Source organism: Chinchilla lanigera, unplaced genomic scaffold, assembly GCF_000276665.1.
Source record: "Chinchilla lanigera isolate Chin_1 unplaced genomic scaffold, ChiLan1.0 scaffold00108, whole genome shotgun sequence".
Classification (NCBI taxonomy): Eukaryota; Metazoa; Chordata; class Mammalia; order Rodentia; family Chinchillidae; genus Chinchilla; species Chinchilla lanigera.
This window is the reverse complement of record NW_004955509.1, coordinates 5,154,954-5,176,321: the sequence shown is the minus strand read 5'-3', so window position 1 is coordinate 5,176,321 and position 21,368 is coordinate 5,154,954. Positions and strand designations below refer to the sequence as shown.

Below are 21,368 nucleotides of genomic sequence, written 5' to 3'. Positions count from 1 at the left end.
TAAAATTCTAGATTGGCGTCTGAAGTCTGGCCACAGTCCAGCTGCTATGTGTGACCTAGCAGAGTCATTTGGTATCAATGACCTCTCAGAATATTGTGAACTCATTCAATAAAACTTACCAAGCACCTACTAGTTTAGGCACAATACTACATTCTGGGCCTTGAGGGAGTTAGAATCTAATGTCTTCTTCCCCAAGACTGACTTTGAGACCTATTCACAAACAATGAAAAGGAAACTCTCGTATTGGCAAATTGAAAGGAGAGCCAAGAGGAAGCACACTATGGTTCTGTGCTGAGCGGGTGGGGAAGAGAGAGCAGCAAGAATGCTTACAACGGGACACTTCAGAAAGACAGGGGCAGCAAGGCGCTGGTCTGGGTCTAAATCTCTGGATGCTCTGAACCCAAAAGAACACAGGCAAGCCATGTTCATTCACTATACCTCTCATCAGAACAATGAACATTCATAATGGGTTCTCTGTGCATTTTCTAAGCACTTGAAGTATGCTATCCCATATAGTCCTCTTTGTGACTTCATGGGGCAGGTCCTACTATTATCATTTCATAGGCTAGGAAACTATGGCTTGGAGAAGCTCAATCACTAGTCCAAGTTACAGAGTTGGTAAGAGACTGGACAGGGACTTTGAACTAGGGATATGAGTAGAAATCAAAATGTCGTAAGGCTAGCAATGGCCAGTCTGATAGTTGACGAAAAAATACAAAGCTTCAGAATGCAGGAAATGGAAAGGCAAAGGTTGTAGCTGTAATTACCTCCACCTCCAACAAAAAACTTAGGAGGGCAGATTTACCTATGTTGGGAATGACATGGACAAGGAAAAGACTACGGTCCAAGCTCAGGTCTTGCTGGTGGCTCTGGGTCAGTTCTCAATAGACAGTTTTCTCTGTGGTCTGGGTAACAAGAATTTGGTATGGGTCTCACTTTAGTTCCAAAGGATAGCATTGTAGTTCAGAGCCTTCCCAAACAGGGTCCATACCATATGGTTATAATTAAATAACATCAAAGATAAAGAGGTACTCTAATAAATATACAAGGTACAAATAAATATCGGTTATTTTAAAAAGGGAAAAAGTGAAGTGATACATAAAGCTGCTATATGACACTATTTGCTTAATTAGAACAATTTTACAACAGCTAATATTATACCACGATAAACTCGTTGCATAGAATATGGAATTAGCACTTTTTTTTAATTTTAAAAATAAAAGGAGGAAAACATTAACAGACAACCTTTTACAAAATAGCAAATGAACAGTACAGACAATACAGAGTTACAAACAAAGTGGTAGGAAATTAACAATGCTTCTTGTATTACATATTGATATCTTCAAAGTGGTTTCTCATGAAAACAGATAGAGACATGCAGTATTGATCAGTCAAGGACTCATTAACAGTTTCTTTCAGCAAAGAAATAGAAGACAGTACATCAACTATGTTAACTATCCTGTATATACATACATATAAAATTTCTCCTTCTTTCCCTTCTCTTTTCCCACATCCCAGTTGCGCTTTACCCTTGAGTGTTTTCCTATCATTTCACAATGTCTATCATACCTCCTAGTTTAAATTAACTTTCAGGTTTTACACTAGTGAAACAATGTGGTGCTTGCACATGCAGGTCTGCTTTATTTCAGTTATGAGTACGGTCTCTAGTTGTGACCATTTACCTATAAATGCCTCGAGTTTATCTTTCTTTATAGCTAAATAATATTCCATTATATAAAAGTACCACAATTTTCTTATCCAATACTCGGTGCTTCCACAATTTAGCAACTACAAATTGTGCTGCTATGAACATAGCTGCACATATATCACTGTGATATGATGTTTTTAGATCTTCTGGGAAAATACCCAGAAGGGGGATAGCTGTGTTGAATGGGACCTCTAGACCTAGTTTTCTGAGGAATCTCCAAACTGATTTCCACAGTGGTTTCACCAGTCTGCATTCCCACCAGCAGTGGAAAAGGGTTCCTATTTCTCCACAGCCTTGCCAGCATTTGTTATTGGTTGATTTCTTAATGCTAGCCATTCTTACTGGGGTAAGGTGGAATCTCAGTGTTGTTCTAATTTGCATTTCTCGGATGACTAATGATGTTGAACATTTTCTCATGTATTTACTTGCCACTTGTATTTCCTTATCTGAGAAGTGTGTGTTCATGTCAGCTGCCCATTTTTGGATTGGGTCTTTGAATTTGGGGGTGCTGATATGTTTTAATTCTTTATATGTTCTAGATAGAAGCCCTTTGTCTGAGGGACAATCAGCTAAAATTTTTTCCAAGTTTGTGGGTTTTCTTTTTACTTTGCTGGTGATTTCTTTAGATGTGCAGAAACTTTTCAGTAGGATGAGATCCCAGTTGTTGATTCTTTGAAGTGTTTTTACCTACTTTCTCTTCCAATAGATTTAGTGTTTCTGTTTTAATATTGAGATCTGTGAACCATTTCGACTTGAGTTTGGTGCATGGTGATAGACTTGGGCCTATTTTCAGTCTTTGGCAGGTAGCAAGCCAGGAACTGGCATGTTTTAGGGGACTAAATTTGACCTATTATTCACTTAAGATTTATACACTAATAAACTTACTTAAAATGAAATTCTACATCAACAATCACCAAATCTCTTCTTAGTTTTTCTGTGAGAACACACCATGGTATAACAGTAAAATGTCACACCAGACTCAAAAGTAGCTTGCTTGACTTACCTAAAAATAATCAGCCATTTGCTAATAAAAATACACCAACTCTCCATCAATGGGCCCTGATGTCAGAATACTGGTGTGGCTTGGTGTTCATTCATGCTTAGCTTGTCAATTAAACGGTGTAAAGCAAAAAGGAAATACTAATTCTCAATATGCTCTTTTCGTTTTGTTTTACTACGATTTAGGATGAGTTCTAAGGATTCCTACAGAAATTACCCTTGTTGAAGCACTGCTGGGCAGCATGGATTGAGCTGCCTGTGAAGTTGAATGGGCAGGATGGCTATCTATTGCTTCTTTGCATGCCTTTTGTACCATTTATAATTACGCTGTTAGAGTCTTCACAAAAAAGAAACTCAACTTACTATTTTTAAATGTTCTAAATAAAAATGCAGAGGCAAGGAAATAAACAATAATTGCAATACTGCTTAGAGTTTAAACTATTTTTAACTAATGTACCTGTGTCACTATAGCACACGGCAACCTATAACCTAAAAACTATCAGCCCACATCACCACAGGTAAGAAATGAGAAATTTTGAGGGTTATTGAACACTGAATATTTGCAGCAAAACAACAGAGTTACTGAACACCATGTACGGCTCTAAAACTCACAGACCTACCTGCATGATCTAATTCTGTTGAGAAATGAAAGACAATGGCAATGAATAGCCCTGTTAGTGATTTACACAGGTGATGTGGGTTGGAGGGGAAGGCTGTGTCACATCTAATTTATCAGGTTTATTTATTAACTTAGTTCTGTGTAGTCCTAATAAAATAACTAACCTTTCCCATGCATTGCTGGGCACTCTATACGGTGTCAGCTTGCCCGTGATGCTAGGTGGATGCAGGTTTTTGTGGAGCAAAAGTATTTTGTATTTTGACCACTATTTCACTCTGCCCTCGTTGTGTCTTGTGATACAATGATAATAGGTAATGATAAGACGTAGCATCGACTGAATCTCTGGCTTACGAATATTATGCTTAATGGTTGTCATTAACACTCTGGGCATTATTTTTAATTCCTCATAAAAGTAGGAACCAAAAGAGATTAGAAATATGGCTTCTGTCATAATTAATACACAAAGAGGCAAAAGAGGAAAAATATAAAGACAGAGCAGGAGGTAGAAGGTAACAAAACTCAATTTCCTCTGCCATGTTCTGCTATTAGAGATCGACTCTTCTAGTAGGACAATGAAAGCAAATTTAGGCAGGATGTTATCTGCATCCTAACAATAGTGTTTCTAATCAATGTCTCTTTGCCTGATACTTGGCTCTGGGAGAAAACAAATTAAGGCTCTTGAGTTAGGAACAGGCATATACTGAAATGTACAGTGACCTGTGAGATAAAATATAGAAGACTGAATAACAAGAGCTTAATTTGTCAGTGCTTTCATGACCATAAATATAGTGTTAATCTGAGAATTTCATATACCATTAATAAATCATCTGGCAGCATGATAACAGTGTACGAAAAGAATTTTTTAAAAAATAGCAAATTACAACCTGTATTTGTTGTTTCTTTTGGTTACCAAACATTAGGATGTACACACTACTGGAGAGCGAAGAGCTATGGCACAGACCACAGATAATATATCAAAGAAGGCATAACTCCTATCCTAAGGGAGAAAAGCATAATTCAAGAAAATTCTGGAATTATAAAGCCTATGGCTAATTTTTAAGGAAATCACCACCAATTCTGGCCCCAGCAATTCATCAAGGGTTATCATATGCATGGCACTTGACAGCCAGTGTTCATTTGTTAATTCTTTTAGATGGAGGGCCAGACCCATCTAGGACCAGCAATATCTTGATGTTTAAAAATCAGAGTGAAGCATTCTAAGGAATGCTAGACACACTAGACGGCTGATGAGGAATACACTTTGCCCTGCTAGAATATTCATAAACCTGCAATGAACCATCAATGAGAATTTGGGAATATATTTGAGTTGACTCTTACCCCTGTATCTTTCAAAGGTTCCCCTTTAGAAAGGAATAGCTCTTTAAGTATTAAAATAAGGGCTTAAAGTACATTATAACTAATAGTACTTGAGATGAAAGTAAATGACCCATTACCCGCTCCCAGGTACCAAGAGGGCTTGCATTTCTCACTTATCAGTACGTCATCAGGGTAAGCCAGCTTCTCAATATCAGATTCTCCTCTATGGCTGCTTCTGGACGATTGAGGGGGAACACTTCAAAAATGAACCAGCTAAACAAACTTCCCAGCAGTACTTGACAGAGCTACACCTATTCTTCCCATTTCCAAAGCAGTGGAGAATTAATTACCAGTTCTATGGATCTATTGTAAGTATAATAGACTAAAGAGCTATCACAGACACATTTATTGTAAAAGCACAATCCCAAGAGTGTCTAGTAGAGGGCCAAAACGATTAACACAAATGCTTTGTCAGATCAAAGATAAAACCTGCACCGCCCAATTGAGGAATGAATTAGAACAGTGGGTTATCTTTCAAATTAACCAGGGCAGTTAGTGAGGAAAATTTCATGAAAGTGCAATTCTTAGCCTTTGTGAATCCACACAGCAGGCATTCTGCCAGCTGACAAGATGATGAAATTTTCATGCTTAAAAAAAGCCCTCTTCATTTCCCAATTTAGATTAGCTAGTGCTTCTCTCTAAGCGTGGGCAAGTGTGCACGCGTGCGTGTATGCGTATGTGTGTGTATGTGTGTGTGTCTATTTGCTCTCCTAGAGCAGTATTTAAGACACGAATAGGTATGAATTTTTCACTGTAAAATTGAGTCTTTCAAAAACATCCCTAAAAGCTTATAGATTAAGTTGGCCTTTCATGATTTTCAAAAAATACAAATTTGATTTTAACTTGGTAAAGAGGAACAAACAAGGACCAGGGCATGAAATTAACTTTGAATTAGAGCTATCTCAAAGTTTTTCAACACTCCGCCAAATTGCAGGATGAAGTTCAAAGTTCACTTCTTCCTAAAGAAATGAATATATTACTTATGTCCTTGCCCAATGCTTTTAAAATTTTGTTATATATTACCAAAATTTAAAATGGTCTAGGAATTGAGAATTCCAGGGAATTACTGATACATGGTGAGAGAGAAAAAATTCATCTCTTCTCCTATTGAAGGAGCCAATACTAGAAGATTAAAATGTGACAGGAGATTGATTCTCAGATACATATACTTTAAAGAATATGTTACACCGTTTACTAATTCAGTCTGTAGTACTGATTCATAACAGAAGATATCAAACAATGTATTTTGCCAAAAGTGACCTAGAGTTATGCTTTGTTATTCTAAACCTTTGTCCACTTTTTTTTTTCTTGACAACCTAATTTCTTAGTGATCTAGAACTATGTTCCTTAGCAGGTTAAGGGTTTGGTCAAGCACCATATTCCACTTATCTCCTTCACATTTCTTCCTTCTTGAGATGACTTCTTTCAGTGTAGGCTGCCTTCCCTTGCAATGATTCTAACACTACAACAAAAACATTGAGATTCTTGCCCTTGTTCCATAAATAATTTTTATGTTCAGTAGATAGTATTTTTATGTTACAAAACATAAAGAAACATTTTGGTAATCAGCTTCAGAGAATTTAACCTCACTCTTAGCATCCACATCCTTGCCTCCAGTACATTTGATATATGTCTCCAGTTGGATTATCATCCCTGTAATACATCCCACTGAACTAACTCAATCAGCATTACTCAAGGACAAAGAACAAAACAAACTCAGTGCCATGACTTTCTACTGGCAAAAGTTCCTTTAAGTCTGGGGTCAGGAGGAAACAGAATAGTCTAATACTGAAGTACAGTAAAACCTAAAGGTAGATGAGCTTTTTGCATAAAGTGCTGATTTGAAACATCTCCTCAGCATGGGGCCATGAAAAGAACAAATAATGGATTTCTTTCTCTATCATCCAATGGAAAATTAAGATCAGAAAGTAAAGAAAAGAATTTCTAATTTTGAGAACAGTCACATTAATCTTCAACTGCAGGAGTGACATTTGGCCATTTTATTTACAAATACCTTAGAAAAAGTCAATCAAATAGGCAGTTAAGTACAGAAAATCTGTTGTTGGTAGTGAGATGGCTGGTGGACAAGATACTTAAGTGCTCTAGAAACCTTGTGTTAACTATCTGAATCCCTAAAAATAGGTTCTTTGACTTGAAAACTACTTTTATAACCACCACAACACATACACACCTAATTAGGTGAAAACTCCAATCTTTAAATTCAAGCACATTTCTAGTTAAAGGGAAGATCATTTTTCTGCCTATTCTCAACTTAGTCAAAACAGATGGTTCCTTCTTATAGAAAGAAATAGACAAGTTTCTTCTAGTATTAACATTGCCATGGTGAAGACTTTGATAGACTAAACACAGAGAGAAAACTCGGAATTCTTCCCAAGAGTCAAGAATCTTACTCTGCTCAAAGAGGCTGGTAAATGAGAAGCTGAATAGTTTTGATTTGGGCTCTTCATGCTAAATAAAGGCCTAACATTTCAAGTGCTGAACGTTTCATCTACTGCGGAATGTGACCCCACAGATAACCTTTATTCCCATCCAACTGTTCATTAAGTGCAGCAAAACGTTACTCAGTAAAACTTTCCAGATTTTCTCAAAATGCAGACAAAATTATGATTTTTTAAAAAATCCTCAGGCAAACTTATTTGGCCTTTTCTTTTTCTTGGACAAATAATTCTATGCCAAAATCACAATGCTGGAACTCTATTTTCACTCTTCATCTTAATAATCTAATATTTGCCTTTTACATAATAAGTTCTACTTCATGTTATGTGAAATAATCTCATTATTTCACAGAAATTGCCATGCAAGAAAATGTAATGTTATACGTTAATTAACATGTAAGAAAGTACAGAATGATATTGGTAAGGGACATGAGTCTTCCTAGAACCTGAACATTTTTTGGCAATACTTTGTTACTGCAGCTTCTTCAAAGAAGATACAGTGAACTTCCAAATAACAGGCAATTTGTTTAGATGACAAATAATGTAATGAAACACTAAGAAAAATCAAAATGGGAAATGTGGGGTCTTTTTAATTTTAGAAGAGCTAAAATTCATATGAAATGTGTTCAAAAGAAAGCAAAAACTTTGAATAAAAGTGAAGACAACTCACTCATTGTTCTGGAACTTTTACTATATATTAATGACTATCAAACATTCTCTTTAAAACCCCAGACAAACTGCACTTACATTTAAAACGTGTTTATTTTGATTTCCTCAGAAAACTAGGCTAGGAAGCAGTTTATACTGCCATGTAAACACAAAGTGTTAGGTAGTGGGCAGTTCATTAAAATCACCACTCTTGATTTTACGGTTCTCCTTGCCTAAGACAGGCAATACTGATATTTTCCCTTCTCTGTGACCACTTTATTTATTTAGGTAACAATAAACAAAAATTTTTTTTCCTGGTTTTGTAATCACTTCTTCTTAAAATCAAAATTCCATTCTTGAAAATAATGGCCATTAATGAAAAAGACGCTGCGACCATGAGACAATCAAATCATTCATGTGCTAATATGTCAAAATTACATATTTGCTGTGTTTTTTTTAATGTTTACCAAGAATTCGCCCCAAAGTCTTTTCAAAATTTTGTAGTTTCTTAAAAACCAATAAAACAAGTACTACACCTCAGTAAGCTGTATAGGTAAGAAAAATCTCATTATAAATACTTACATCATAGTACTTTTTAATGCATCGTCTAATGTCCATGATCAATCTGTTGCTCAGCTGTACCACAAAGGTCAAAGGTGAAGCCTTACAATCAATATTGCTGCAACGATACAAGCTGGGCTCCATATCAGCTCCCTACAGAAGTCAGGACATAGAAGTAAAATAAAAAAAGGTTACTGCAAAGTTATAAAAAGGTTTTTGTATTAAAAATCTATATGCTTCCTGGTATACAATATTCCTAATTTATTTTATTGGTGAGGTTTTTTTTTTTTTGGTACCAGCAATTGAACTCATGACCTTACTCGTGCTAGGCAGGTGCTCTGCCACTGAGTTATATCCCTGGCCCCTATTGGTGACTTTATTTACTTATTTATTTTTGTCTTTTTGAGACAGGGTCTTACTATGCAGTTCAGGCTGGCCTTGAGCTCACTTTGTAGCCCCGCTGGTCTCAAATTCGCAAAGATCCTCCTGCCTCAGCCTCCCAAGTGCTGGGATTACAGGTGTGCACCACCACGCCTGGCATCCTATTGGTGACTTTTAATTTCACCAACCACCCCCACCCCCGTACCGGGAATTGAATCCATGACCTCGCGCTTGCCAGGCAGACGCTCTGCTGCTGAGCTAAACCCCCAGCCCCTCTATTGGTGACTTTTAAACTCTATTTTCTCTACTATTTTCCTTGCAAAGACCCTTTTAGCCCCACATACCTTTTTTTTTTAACCATAATCATAGTGGAGTACAAAGTCAAAGGGAAAACTCTAAAATCACTATTTTTATACTCAATACATGAAAGACTCTATGGATAAAATAATTTCCCCTCTGAAAGTACCAGTAAAATCATGTTACTCGAAATAAACATCCTTAAGAGATACTGATCAAAATTTTAAATTTGTACTCATTCATTCTAAACTTGAAGATACAGCAAGAGCTCTTATGACATTAGTTTGTTTTCAATTTAAGAATAAAAGCTAAAAATTAGAAGTTTTGTGCCACAAAAGCAGTATCACTTATTGTTAGATTTGCACATCTAAAATTGCTGCATTTTTTCCAAAAATGAAATGTACACACGGGGAGAGAGGCTGAAATAGTAAAAACATGAAAGAGTAACTATTAGTAGCTGGAGAAAGTGTTTTGTTATGTTGTGCTTTATTTCAAACAAAGGCAAAGCAAATATATAGCAAAATTGTTGGGGTTTCTGAAGCATTTGTTTTCCTTTTGGATACTTTAAACATCTTGGTTTCCTGCTCCAATCTGGTACATAACCCTACCCGCCACGCTAAGCAATTCCAGGTGGAAGAGATTTTAGAGCTTGACATCGGCTCTTCCACAGTTAGCCCATCTGCAAGTCGTCAAGCCTCCATGCAATTAACTATCTTATTTACAGCTGTAATGAAGCAAAACTCAAGGATTTAGCAAGTATTGCTGATCTGTGTCTGCCTCTTCCTTGCACTTGCTTCCAAAGACTGCTTTGTTTTGATTCAAAAAAATGCAAAACATCTGCTGTTTGTCCAAATTAACTTAAAATAATTACTTTTAATTTAGATAAAGGATGTCTTTTCCTTCAGTTTCAAGGTTTTACGGTTCTGCTGCCTGCTCATTTGCCAACGGCTAGCAAATATACAACACTAGTGGAATCAAGTAAACTGGCCAAGTGTCAAGTTCTGATCCAAGGTCAATGATACATTTTTTGGCAGTACTTCTTGAGAGGAATGTCTCCCTGTGACTTTTTAAATGTCTGATATGCAAAGACAGCAGAAAAGATAAGAAAAGTACCTTTGTCAGAAAGGAGGTAAGTGGGATGTGTAAAGAAACAAAAACTTCACCAAAACACTTAGTTCCCATTAACTTGATTTAAGATAAAGGAAAATAATGCTCTAAGTCTTAATGAATCAAGGCTGGGAGCACAGAAATACAGGTTACTAATTAAGGAATTACAATAAAAATACTTTAAGATAATTAGAATTTTTAAGTGATTCCATTTTAAAACCAAGGTCAAGCACTCTAGGAAGGCAAAAACAATATTTAAGCATTTCAATTAAACATTAAAGCAGAAATAAAGTAAATTGCAAGGGCAGAATTCATATTCTTTAAAGATACAAAAGCAACATTTAGATGGGTGTTTTCCCTTTTATATGCCCTGTCAAGCAGGGAACTAAAGTAGGGCAGTTTATACAAATTCACCTACAAAATCAAAGAAGAAAACAAACAAACAAAAAAACTAACCGAGCCATCAAAGACACTATCATAAATATTCTCAGTTCCACACGCAGGACATGGACATTTGAATTTTTCACAGTCCCTGTATTTCTCTTCATCAGTGAGCTGTGCTGGGCCACCAAGTAGAGCATCATTCTCTTCATCTTTATGATAATGATGAACTCTAAACTGGGCAGGGTCAAGTCCTAGTAACGTAAAACAAAAAACAAATTCAGCTGAGTATTTATCCAAAATATACCCCAAAGATGAAAACTCACAAAAGAATGATTTTTAAGTTCATATACACATACACACAACCATTTAAACTTAAGACAATACAGACAAGGCACTTATCTTTTTGTAAGTGATTACTTTATAAATCAAACATGTAACTCCAACAATGCAATGCAAAAATATGCCACTGGACGTTTGGGTTCAGAAGCAACTACTCTTATAGGGTGTTTTTATTATTTTCTTAAAGTTACAATGAAAAGCTTCAATGAAAGGTGTACTGTTATTAAGAAACATTCTTAGTATCACCATTAAACTGAAAACAGAATAAAAATTCCATTAAAGAAAACAGGTTCACTGCCATTACAACTCCTTCAAGTGCAGACACAACTGCTAACCCTGATTTCAATGCAGTGGTCGATTTCATCTTGGCTCAATAGTTAACAGCATGTAGGTTGCAATCTAATTCAGTGGTTAAAATTCAGTAGCAGCATCTGAGACAAAATGCAACATTTTTTTTGGTGTTTGGAATTCAGAAATTTAAAATATGTGCAAAAACAATGAATTTACCGATTCTGTAGGCTAAAACGACCCTGACAATCCTGAAACCAAACATACCTTCCATATGTTAATCAAACTATTAGAAATCAGTCAATGCATAGTTAATGCAATGTTGTTTTTACACACTATTAAAAGAAAAGAGACTTTTAGGCCAACTAATTTTCCCCTTCTCACAACATATTTATTAAAATTACTATGTGAATTTATACTGAAAGGGAATTATACCACATTATTTTCATAAAACTATCATAGGAATCCCTCAAGTTCTAGGTTTTTGGAAATCTAAGGGAAGCTATTATTTTTTCTTAGTATAAATCTGTCAACAGCTGTATAGGTAGATAATCTAACAGATGTATCCAGAACCCACTGACAGAATCCTAAATCCCTTTTGGTCAGTTATCAAATGACATCTAATAATCATAAATACAAGAGGGCCAATTCTCAAACAGTAAAAAGACTTCAAAGAATAAGGTGACAGATGTAGAGTCACAGTTTTCTCACCTGCAAAATAGAGGAAGCATGACTGACCATACAGTTATAAAGTTTGTATGAGACAACAAAGGACAAACCTAGTGCAGTGGTGCTTATGATATGATGGGAAAGCACTCAGTAATTGTCCCTTGGATGAAAAAGAGAATAAATATCATTTAATCCAGACTGAAATCACTCCAGATTATACATTTAGAAAAACATACGAAAGACATGCTCATACTACATTAATTTCTTTTTTTTTTTTTGGTACCAGGAATCAATCTCAGGACCTTGCGCTAACCAGGCAGGCGCTTATGCCACTGAGCTATATCCCCAGCCCAACATGCTCATACTACATAAGAGCATAAGAGCAAAATTCCTCTTTGTAGGAATTTAAAGTCTTTCCTACAGTGATAGACGATCATAAAAAAATACACATTCAGGAATAATTTGAAAAAACTGTTCACCAGTGACATAACATGTGTCACTTGGCCCCAGGACTCCTCTATATTTTATTTTACAAGTTACTTATCCCCTAGAGAGAAACAACAAATTAGTAAAATATGTGGAAATATATACCCTCACAATTAAATATAAGGAAGGGGAGAGAAATTGAATGAGACCATGCCCATGAAAGAGGCCATTTCTTTTCTGTAACAGGTAACTGTGGCTAACCCATTAAACTCTAGTTGTGAATTCAAGTGTATTCACATAATACCTTCCTTTATCTGCAACTATGACAGAACAGCTTTACCTTTTCTCTGACTCTGTGATTATTAATCAATTTTCTGGGCCAATACTAGTAAGAAAGTAAGGAAAAAAATTAAAAGCAAGTGTTTGCTAAAAGGCAAGCTTCCTTCTTAGCCCCAAAAACAAGAAACAAAACAATGATTGTTTGTTCATACACAAAATTGCCTTGGCCTGTGCAAACGAACCAACAAGAGCTGCTCTCTGCCCTTCCCCACCAGCCATGACTCACTCAGTGCGCCCGAGTGCACGAAACTGCCTGTACGGGCCTAGGGCAGCCTGCCTGCAGCGTAAGCCAAAAGCGGTCTCGGCCAATCTTGCTACTATGGAGAAATGCCCCCAAACTGGCGGAAACTTGAGGAGAAATACCAGATCTTATGACATACATATCTATTCTCAATGTTCATTTTCACAAATGGCTTTTATGTTCCCATGACAGTAACAAGGCCAAACGGCCTAGCTAATGACTTCAGATCTATTCGCAAGAATTTTTTTTAGATGAAGAGGCTTCAACTGCAGCCCTCTTGGTCCCAGTTCAATGTTGAATTTTAAAATGTGAAGGGAAAAGAAACTGTAATGACCTCAAAATATTAGGTATGTAATGATCCTTGTACAAATTACTTGAATACAAAAACATCATTAAAATGTGATTTTCGTGAAAGGACAATTATAATTCAACAGGCAAATCAAAGAGGACTAAATTATCTTTTAGAAATATAATGCCATGTTAAGAAAAGTGTACCAATGCTGACTGAATCCTGTTTGAAAAGATGAAAATCCAGGGTTAAACAAACCCTAGACGTTTTCTTCAAGATATAAATTAATTTTTCCTAATCCTCATGAAATTGGTATAGCAGCCTATTTCAAAGTTTCAGCAGACTTAAAAGTTTTACTGCTTATATCACAACTCATTAAGGCTGGAGTGAAACACAACAGGAAAAAAGTATCTAGTGCTGCCACCTAGAGGTAGAGATTTTGAATTTTAGAGTGTGCAAAACAGTTGCTACATAGAGCTCCTTTTGTAATTATTGTCACTCCAAAAGTAAACGCTTCTGTCAGAAATGACATTCAAGCAAATTCTTCATCATCACATTTTCCCTACATGCATATACATTGTATAGTTAATATTAAACTGCTCACCATAGAGTGCATTAACTGTATTAGTCTTGGAACAAAAAAATCTAAAACTGCATTCCAAATTCCTTACCTCTTCTACTGGGAGCTTTCTCTGAGCAACTGGCTTAAAGGAAAAAAAAAAACTTTATGCCCCGTTTGAGAAAAGACACTTCCACTTCTACTAGACTAGTTTTTGAGAGATGACTTGAATCATTTGGTCAGGCACAGAATAAAAGGAGTAACCTGCTTGGGCTTTAAAAAGCCAGTTATCTGGAGGAAGAGCAGCTGTGGCTTCCCCCTACAAACAAGCAGAGATGATGTATGCTTTAATTCAATCCTGTGACTTGTAGTGATCAAATCACTTGTGCTAGGATGGGAAGGACAGAAGAGGTAGTGGAATGAAATTAAAATACTGTCATTTATAATTAGAAAATTTCTAGGATCTCACATTATTTTGGCAACAGGATCAAAGCTCTCATGTTTCAAGAAGTATTTATAGAAGTAACATCACAGGCACTGGGGTGGATGAGTTTAGCAGCACTGTTTTTACTTAAGATAACCACAGTCTTATCACACACATCCCTGTTGTGACATCTGGCACAAAATTATTTTTCTACCATTATACTTTCTAACTATCTATGCCTGATTTTAGAATGTTCGCCTGCTCCTATTCCCAAAGAGCAAACAGTTCATAATTCAAAGCATATGGCTATTTGAGGGGCTGATGCATTTGATCAAATATTTTCCTTCCTCCAAAAGACAGGGCCTCTATTAATACAACTGCAAATGACTACAGGAATGCCATTTTTAGTTACATATGTTCATGCAATGGGGAAGGGAAAATTTACATAAATGAAATACCAAGTGAGTAAAGCAAGTAACTGGTATTCCCAAGCAGTTGTTTGTAATATGAATCATTTAAGCCGCTGGTAAATCTGATTAAAAGAATCAATCTCTCTTTCTCTCTACCTCCCCTTCTAATTTTTTTTTAATAGTACTAGAGATTAAACCCAACACCTTCACACTGAGCTACCTCTCCAGCCTATTTTATGTTAAGACAGGATCTCACTAAGGCCCAGGCTGGTCTCAAACTTAGGAATCCTCCTGCCTCAGCTTTCCAGAGTTCTGGAATTACAGGCATGGGCCACCACACTCAGCTTTTCAATGAAATTTTATTGTGACATTTTTCTTGTAAAAAATTTCTTCTTCTTTTTTTTTTTTTTTTTTTTTTTTTTTGGTTTTGGTTTTTGTCTGGTACCAGGAACCGAACTCACGACCTTGCGCTTGCCAGGCAGGCGTTTTGCCGCTGAGCTAAATCCCCAGCTGTAAAAAACTTCTTTTAAGAAGTAAATCATTTCTCTTTTGCATGAACCTAGGTACTCAAATATCTGGACTGTATAGAGGACAATATATAAAATGAAAATATGGTATGGTTAAGGAACAAGTATTTAGTGAATTTTTAAAACATGAAGGCTATATCCATAAAAAGCCTTACATAAGAATGCTCATAGTAGTTTTATTCATAATAGCCAAAAGTGGAAACAACCCAGGTGTTCGTCAATAGAACAGAAGAAATGGTACAATCTATCACAAAATACTACTCGGCAATGAAAAAGAATGAGCACTGATACAAGCAACAAGATAGAGTTCCAAAATATTAAGCGAAAGAAATTGCAAACAAAAAATACATGCTGTAGGAAACCATTTATATGAAATTATAGAACAGGCAAAACTACGGTGATAGAAATCAGATGAACAGTTACTTTTACAAGGGAGTATTATCTGGGGTGATGTAAATGTTCTGAGTCTGTGTTCTGATAAACTGATTGTTTGACACTTTTAAGATCTGAACATTTCCATGGTAAATTATATAAATCATATCTGAAAAGAAAAGTACATTAACCAGGAGATTTTTGCAGTATGTATTTCAAAGAACTCATATTTAGAGTATCTATAGAATGCTGCAAATTAATACGAAAAAGACAACCCAACAGAAAAATGTAAAAAAGTGCTTAACTTCAGCCATCTAAGAAATGCGAATTAAAATCACAATGTTCTACTAATATATACAATATAAAACACAGAAAATACCAAGTGCTGGCAAGAACATGGAGCATTTATACACTGCTAGTAGAAAATATAGATTAGTAGACTTACTTTGGAAAACTGGCCATATCTACTAAAGCAGAACATACTATGGCCTAGCAGTTCTATTCCTAAGTACATACCCAACAGACATATATGCCCATGTTTAACAGAAGACATATATAAGGATCCTCAAGGTAGCACTATTCATAAGAGCCAAAATGTGAAAACAACCCATAAGTAGATATTCAAACAGTGGGGTACATTAATGCAATGAAATACTGTAGAAATGAAGTACAACTACAAGGATGTATTCACAAAGATAACTACACAAAAGTAGCCAGACCAAAAAAAGGACACAACATACGTAATGCTCAAAAATAAGAAAAACTCATCTATGATGGCAGAAACCATGGTAGAAGCAATTTTCTGGTGCTGGGGGGTATAGAGATGGCTTCTAGGAGACAAGAGGGGGCTTCTGAGGATGTAATAATATACTGTTTCTTGAGCTTAGTTTGGAGAAAAGAGACAGAAGGATGCTGTACCTTGCTTATTTTGCTATCTTCTGGTTGCCATGAACTGTTTCTCTGCCATGTACCACTCTCCTTGGAGCTAGCCATCCAGATGGACTGAAACCTCTAAAAACTGTGAGCCGTATAAACCTTTCCTCCTTTAACTTTGGGTGTTAGGTATTTTGTCTCAGCAATGAGAAAAGTAACTAAGATGGGTTTTGTGCACTTTTCTGCATGCATGTTACACTATAAGAAAATTTACATTTAGAAAAGTGAGCACTAAATATTTTTTATGATATACCTATGAGTTTGTTTCAAAATGCCTTGAATCATGATAGGATATCATCTACCTCCTCACAGAGGTACGTAACATCACCTAAGAAGTAGCATTAGTAAAACATAAAATTAAAAACAATATGCTCAGTCTTTATATTTAACTAACAATTTACAAAAAATACAGAGGGCAGAGGAACATGTTTAAAGACGCCACTAGGATGTAACCAGCAAACTCCAGAAAGAGGAAAATTCCACTAGACAAAAAAAAAACAATGTCTTTAACAAAAAAATTGGGAGGGTAAAAAAAAAATGAAAAAAGTTAAGTACATTAACTATCATATACTATTCACACTGGATTCCAGTTCAAACAAGGGGCTTTTTAGTTTTAAGTGCATTCATAGGCCAGGCATGGTTGTACAAACCTGTAATCTCAATACTCAATACCAAGGCAGGAGGATTGCAAGTTTGAGCCCAAGCCAGGCAACTTAGCATGATCTTGTCTCAAAATAAAAATAAATACATCAAAAGTAAAAAGAGCTTGGAGTGTAGCTCAAAGTGAAAGTCCTGGGTTCAATTCTCAGTACCACAAAAGAGTGCATTCATAGTGATCAAGGAAATACAAATATTTCCTGGATAGGTGATGAAATGAAGGAGTTGTGGGTTTTACAACACTGTGGTTATGTTGAAAGGGGAAACTTCGTCTTTTATAAACACAAAATAGAGTATAGATAAAATAATAGTATTTACTTCATAGTAATCAGGGAGGTGGAAAAGAGGAACAAGATTAGCCTACATACAGACACACATTTTCCATAATAAGTTTTAAAGAATACTACAAATCCAACTTAAAGATAAACAATTATTGTATAAGTGGCAGAGAACTAAAAACTGCCCTTTACCCCAATAAGCCGCTCCCTAAAACAAATGCAAAATTCCTGAGCATTTTAAAATAATAGGTAAATATAGGATTTATATTTCCTTGTAAACGATTAACTCCCCAAAACTTGACAGAAATAAAATTCCTAGTGGGCAATACTCTTACAACTTCAACTGAATTGCTTTTAATGCCCTTGATGATAGCCCTGCATATGAATTTTAACTTAATGAAATGTGCTCGAGTATCCCTTATCTGAAATTCTTAGAAATAGATGTATTTGGGATTTCAGGTATTTTGAGTTTTAGAGTATTTTCATATATATAATGAGATACCTCGGGGACAGGACCCAAGTCTAAACATGAAACTCGTCTTTATTTCACACATACCGTGTGCAAACAGACAGCGCTTTCAGTGTGCCTACACTGTGACTGTGACCCATCACATGAGGTCAAGTGTGGAACTATCCATTTGTGGCACCACATCAGCGCTTCAAAAAGTTTCAGATTTTACAGCATTTCAGATTAGGACGCTCAACATGTATCTTAGGGCAGCAAAAACTTTACAAGTATCTCCTTTTCTATTTTTCAACCTGAGAAAAGATGATAGGTAACTTTATGCTTTAAGAATACTTGGAAAATAAAATAACAATAATAGAAAATTGCTTCTCTAACAACAAAGTCCTCCTCTCTACCAGTTATGCTGATAGGTTGGGGTCGGAGGATATGACAGCAAGACCCGAGGTCCCTAACCATTCACCTTTTTAGAAATGAGTAATTGTAAAAACCGTATTCTTTTTAATAAAATAACTATTAATGTTTTTATCAGCCAAGGGGCACTTATAATTCACCACTTCAACCTTGTCTTATTCATATATGTAAATGTGTGTGTGTATACACTGTAATAGGTTAAGTATCTGTGTGTCATACCGTATTCAGCCTTTTCATTTATTATGCTGCACTCCACCCACCACGATGGTGGAGACTGAACCCAGAGCCTGTGCATACTGGGCAAGTGATCTACCACTAAGCCACTATTCTCAGCCCAAGCAACACAGTCTTTTTTGTTTTAGTTTTTGAGACACAGTCCTGCTCTTCTAAGTACTGCTAGGCATGAAATATAAATTTATTAAAGATGAAATTCAAGAATGAACTTGACATTATTCTCATCACTGGCTTGGTTTGCTAGGTGCAGAAGACTATTTGGATGTTTGAGCATACTGTGAACATTTCATCCACAGAATACAGAGAGCTTTCATTAGAACGAGAGAGAGAGAAAAAAAACCCTATAGTCTAGAGAACAAAAGCTCAGAGTTCCAAGTTTTAGTGGCCATGTTTCCCATAGGGCTATTGTATAAGAAGAGTAATACTATATTTTTTCCTATTCACAGATGGAAAAGAGTAAAATTTTGCTTTATTTAAGCCCAATAGCAATAATCTTGCATAGGTTTCAGAAAAATGATACACATTTTACAGTGGAATAATGAGGACCATTAGTTATTAGAGAGAACAAATTATTCTCTTTCAACTCAACAGACTTGTTCATTCACTCATTTAATAGACTATCCTCTCTCCTTTTCACTAAAATGGCCTTCCCATATGGAACACCTGGCCATGTAACATGCCACCAGACAGACTTCAGGAGGTATCTTGACGGGGAGAAAAAGAGAATTTCCGAAGTGAAGCCACAGGATAAAACCAACACTTGATGCTTGCCTTTCATTTCAGAAAAGCAGTATAAAAGCAATAGAAAAAGAAAAGGTAGTTGAAAAATATAGTTGCTCTCCACAAGAGTCTTAAAAATAAAAAATCATGAACTTAATAATTTTCCTAAATGAAATTATGCCATTATTCCTGATTTCTTTGTGCAGAAAGGACAAAGTATCAAACTTCACTAAAGTTTCAACACTATAATACATTTCATTAATCAAAGATAAAAACTACATTAAAAGCAAGAGAATTATTTTATGTCTGTGATTAGGCAGCTGGAGGGCTTGTATTTTATGTATACATTTGTACACTTCAACTTATTTAACAGTGTCAGTTCACTAACTGCAGTTTTTTTTACATAAAGAAAATAGATTTCGAATTTTTAAAACAAATTACAGTAATTTTATGCCTACAGCTTGCACCTCTTACAAACCACATACCCCCTAACACTCCCCTTACTCTACCACCACTTCCTCATCTCCTCCCTCCCTGTCTCTAAAACCACAAGACATAGAACTGATAACAGGGCCTCAATGCCCAGAGTGAACAGCCACCCTAATTTTTTACTTGGAATGGAAGAATAAAGGGTACAGATAAAAATTCAGCTCCTGACTAGGGCAGAGTGTAAATGCCTACTGCGATATGCCTGGTGAGCGCCAGTGTTTTATACAGATCCTCATGGTAACCAGCATTTCCAAGCCTGCACTTCATTAAATACCAAACCTTTTATAAGAAAAAGGGGAAGCGATAAAGGGCTAAAAGACTTATTACTAGTGTAGATGAATAAGTATATATGCTAAGGGGACCAGCATGGGGTAGGGTGGGAGAAGAGGACGGGCAGGGCAGGATGACAGTAACAGCTACTTCAGTAAAAAAACTACAGTTGAGTGGCAGAAATGAGAAAACACATTTGGAAGAGGAGCAGCAGCAGCTCCTCAAAGCCTCAAGGCACATTGCCTTCCATTGGCTTGTCTTGGTTACAAGGCCCCAAGGAGGGGGCACCCAGAATAGCGTCTGTACAGTCACATTCTACCCGGACAGCTTTCTGATTATGGAGGAGACGGGCACATGGTGGGACCACGTGCAAGTCTGCAGGGCTCCTTCTAGAGTGAGATCAGTCAATAATAAAATATAACATGAATCCTCTGAAGATGGAACCCATTAGTCTAATAATGGGTTTGCAAATAATTTGTAAAATTATTTGGATTAAAATTTAATTAATAAGGCAGTACAACTATGATAAAAATAATTTTAAGTCAAAAACTGCCCCTTATAGGGACTTGGGTCATAGGTCAGTCGTAGAGAGTGAACTTAGCATGTGCAAGGTCCTGGGTTTGATCCCAGCAGCCTCCCCACCAACCAATTTGGTCCTTGTTCAATTTATAAACAAAACTGAGCCCGGCATGGTAGCACACACCTGTAATCCCAGCACTCTGGGAGGCTGAGGCAAGAAAATCCCAAGTTTGGGCCCAGCTCATACAACTTAGCAATGTACAAAGACATTGTGTCAAAATAAAAAATAAATAAAAGGAGTTAGGGAAATAACTCAGCGCAAAGGCCCTGGTTCAATCCTCAATACTGAGGGTAGGGACACAAAAATGGTCATAACTACAGCCTCTGGAGGAGTCTGGTCTCCTCTCAGTATGAACAGTCCTACCCTCAGGTCTATTCCTCCAGGTACCTCCACCACCACTTCCTGTCCAGTTCCTCTGTTGAAACACAGTGTTCCATACTTCCTTTTCTTAAACGTCATTCATGAGACAAGGTTTTCTTCATCTATCCCCTCTAGTATCTGGCAGCTGGGTGATTCAAATACAAAGAAAGAAAGGATAGCAGTTTGCCTTCAGACCAGGTTCTGGACTTCACAAACAGGAAAAGTGGAAAATCTATGCTAAAAAAGAGGTTCTGCTCAGAGGTTTTCGTGGGGAGAATGGGGGTGCACAGGGAGAGTGGCAGGTCATGAAGATGAAGTGCCTCATGCTTCACATCTATGCTACCCTAGTCCTAGTTGAGAACATCTTTCATACCCTCTCAGTTATGCTATTTAATGCTAACAGGAAGCAATAAAGTTTAGCACAGTGGCTGAGAGCAGAACCTTCAGAACCACACAGAGCTCAGTTAAAATCCAATCACAGCTGAACACTTACTAGCTAAGTGACAAGACCAAGTTAGTTACCTAAGACTTGCCTTTCTTCTCTGCAAAA

General features: G+C 36.4%; 1 protein-coding gene across 2 annotated transcripts in view; it reads right to left on the bottom strand.

Moving 5' to 3' along the window:
• Positions 1-21,368, bottom strand: part of Pola1 (polymerase (DNA directed), alpha 1, catalytic subunit) — a 312,299-nt gene that overhangs the window by 143,362 nt on the left and 147,569 nt on the right. For both annotated transcript variants that reach the window (XM_005407854.2, XM_013506296.1), the window contains 2 exons: positions 10,610-10,788; positions 8,390-8,521 (listed from right to left, as the gene is read on the bottom strand). In XM_005407854.2, coding sequence (XP_005407911.1) covers positions 8,390-8,521; positions 10,610-10,788 — 311 coding nt within the window. The remainder of the gene's footprint in view (positions 1-8,389; positions 8,522-10,609; positions 10,789-21,368) is intronic.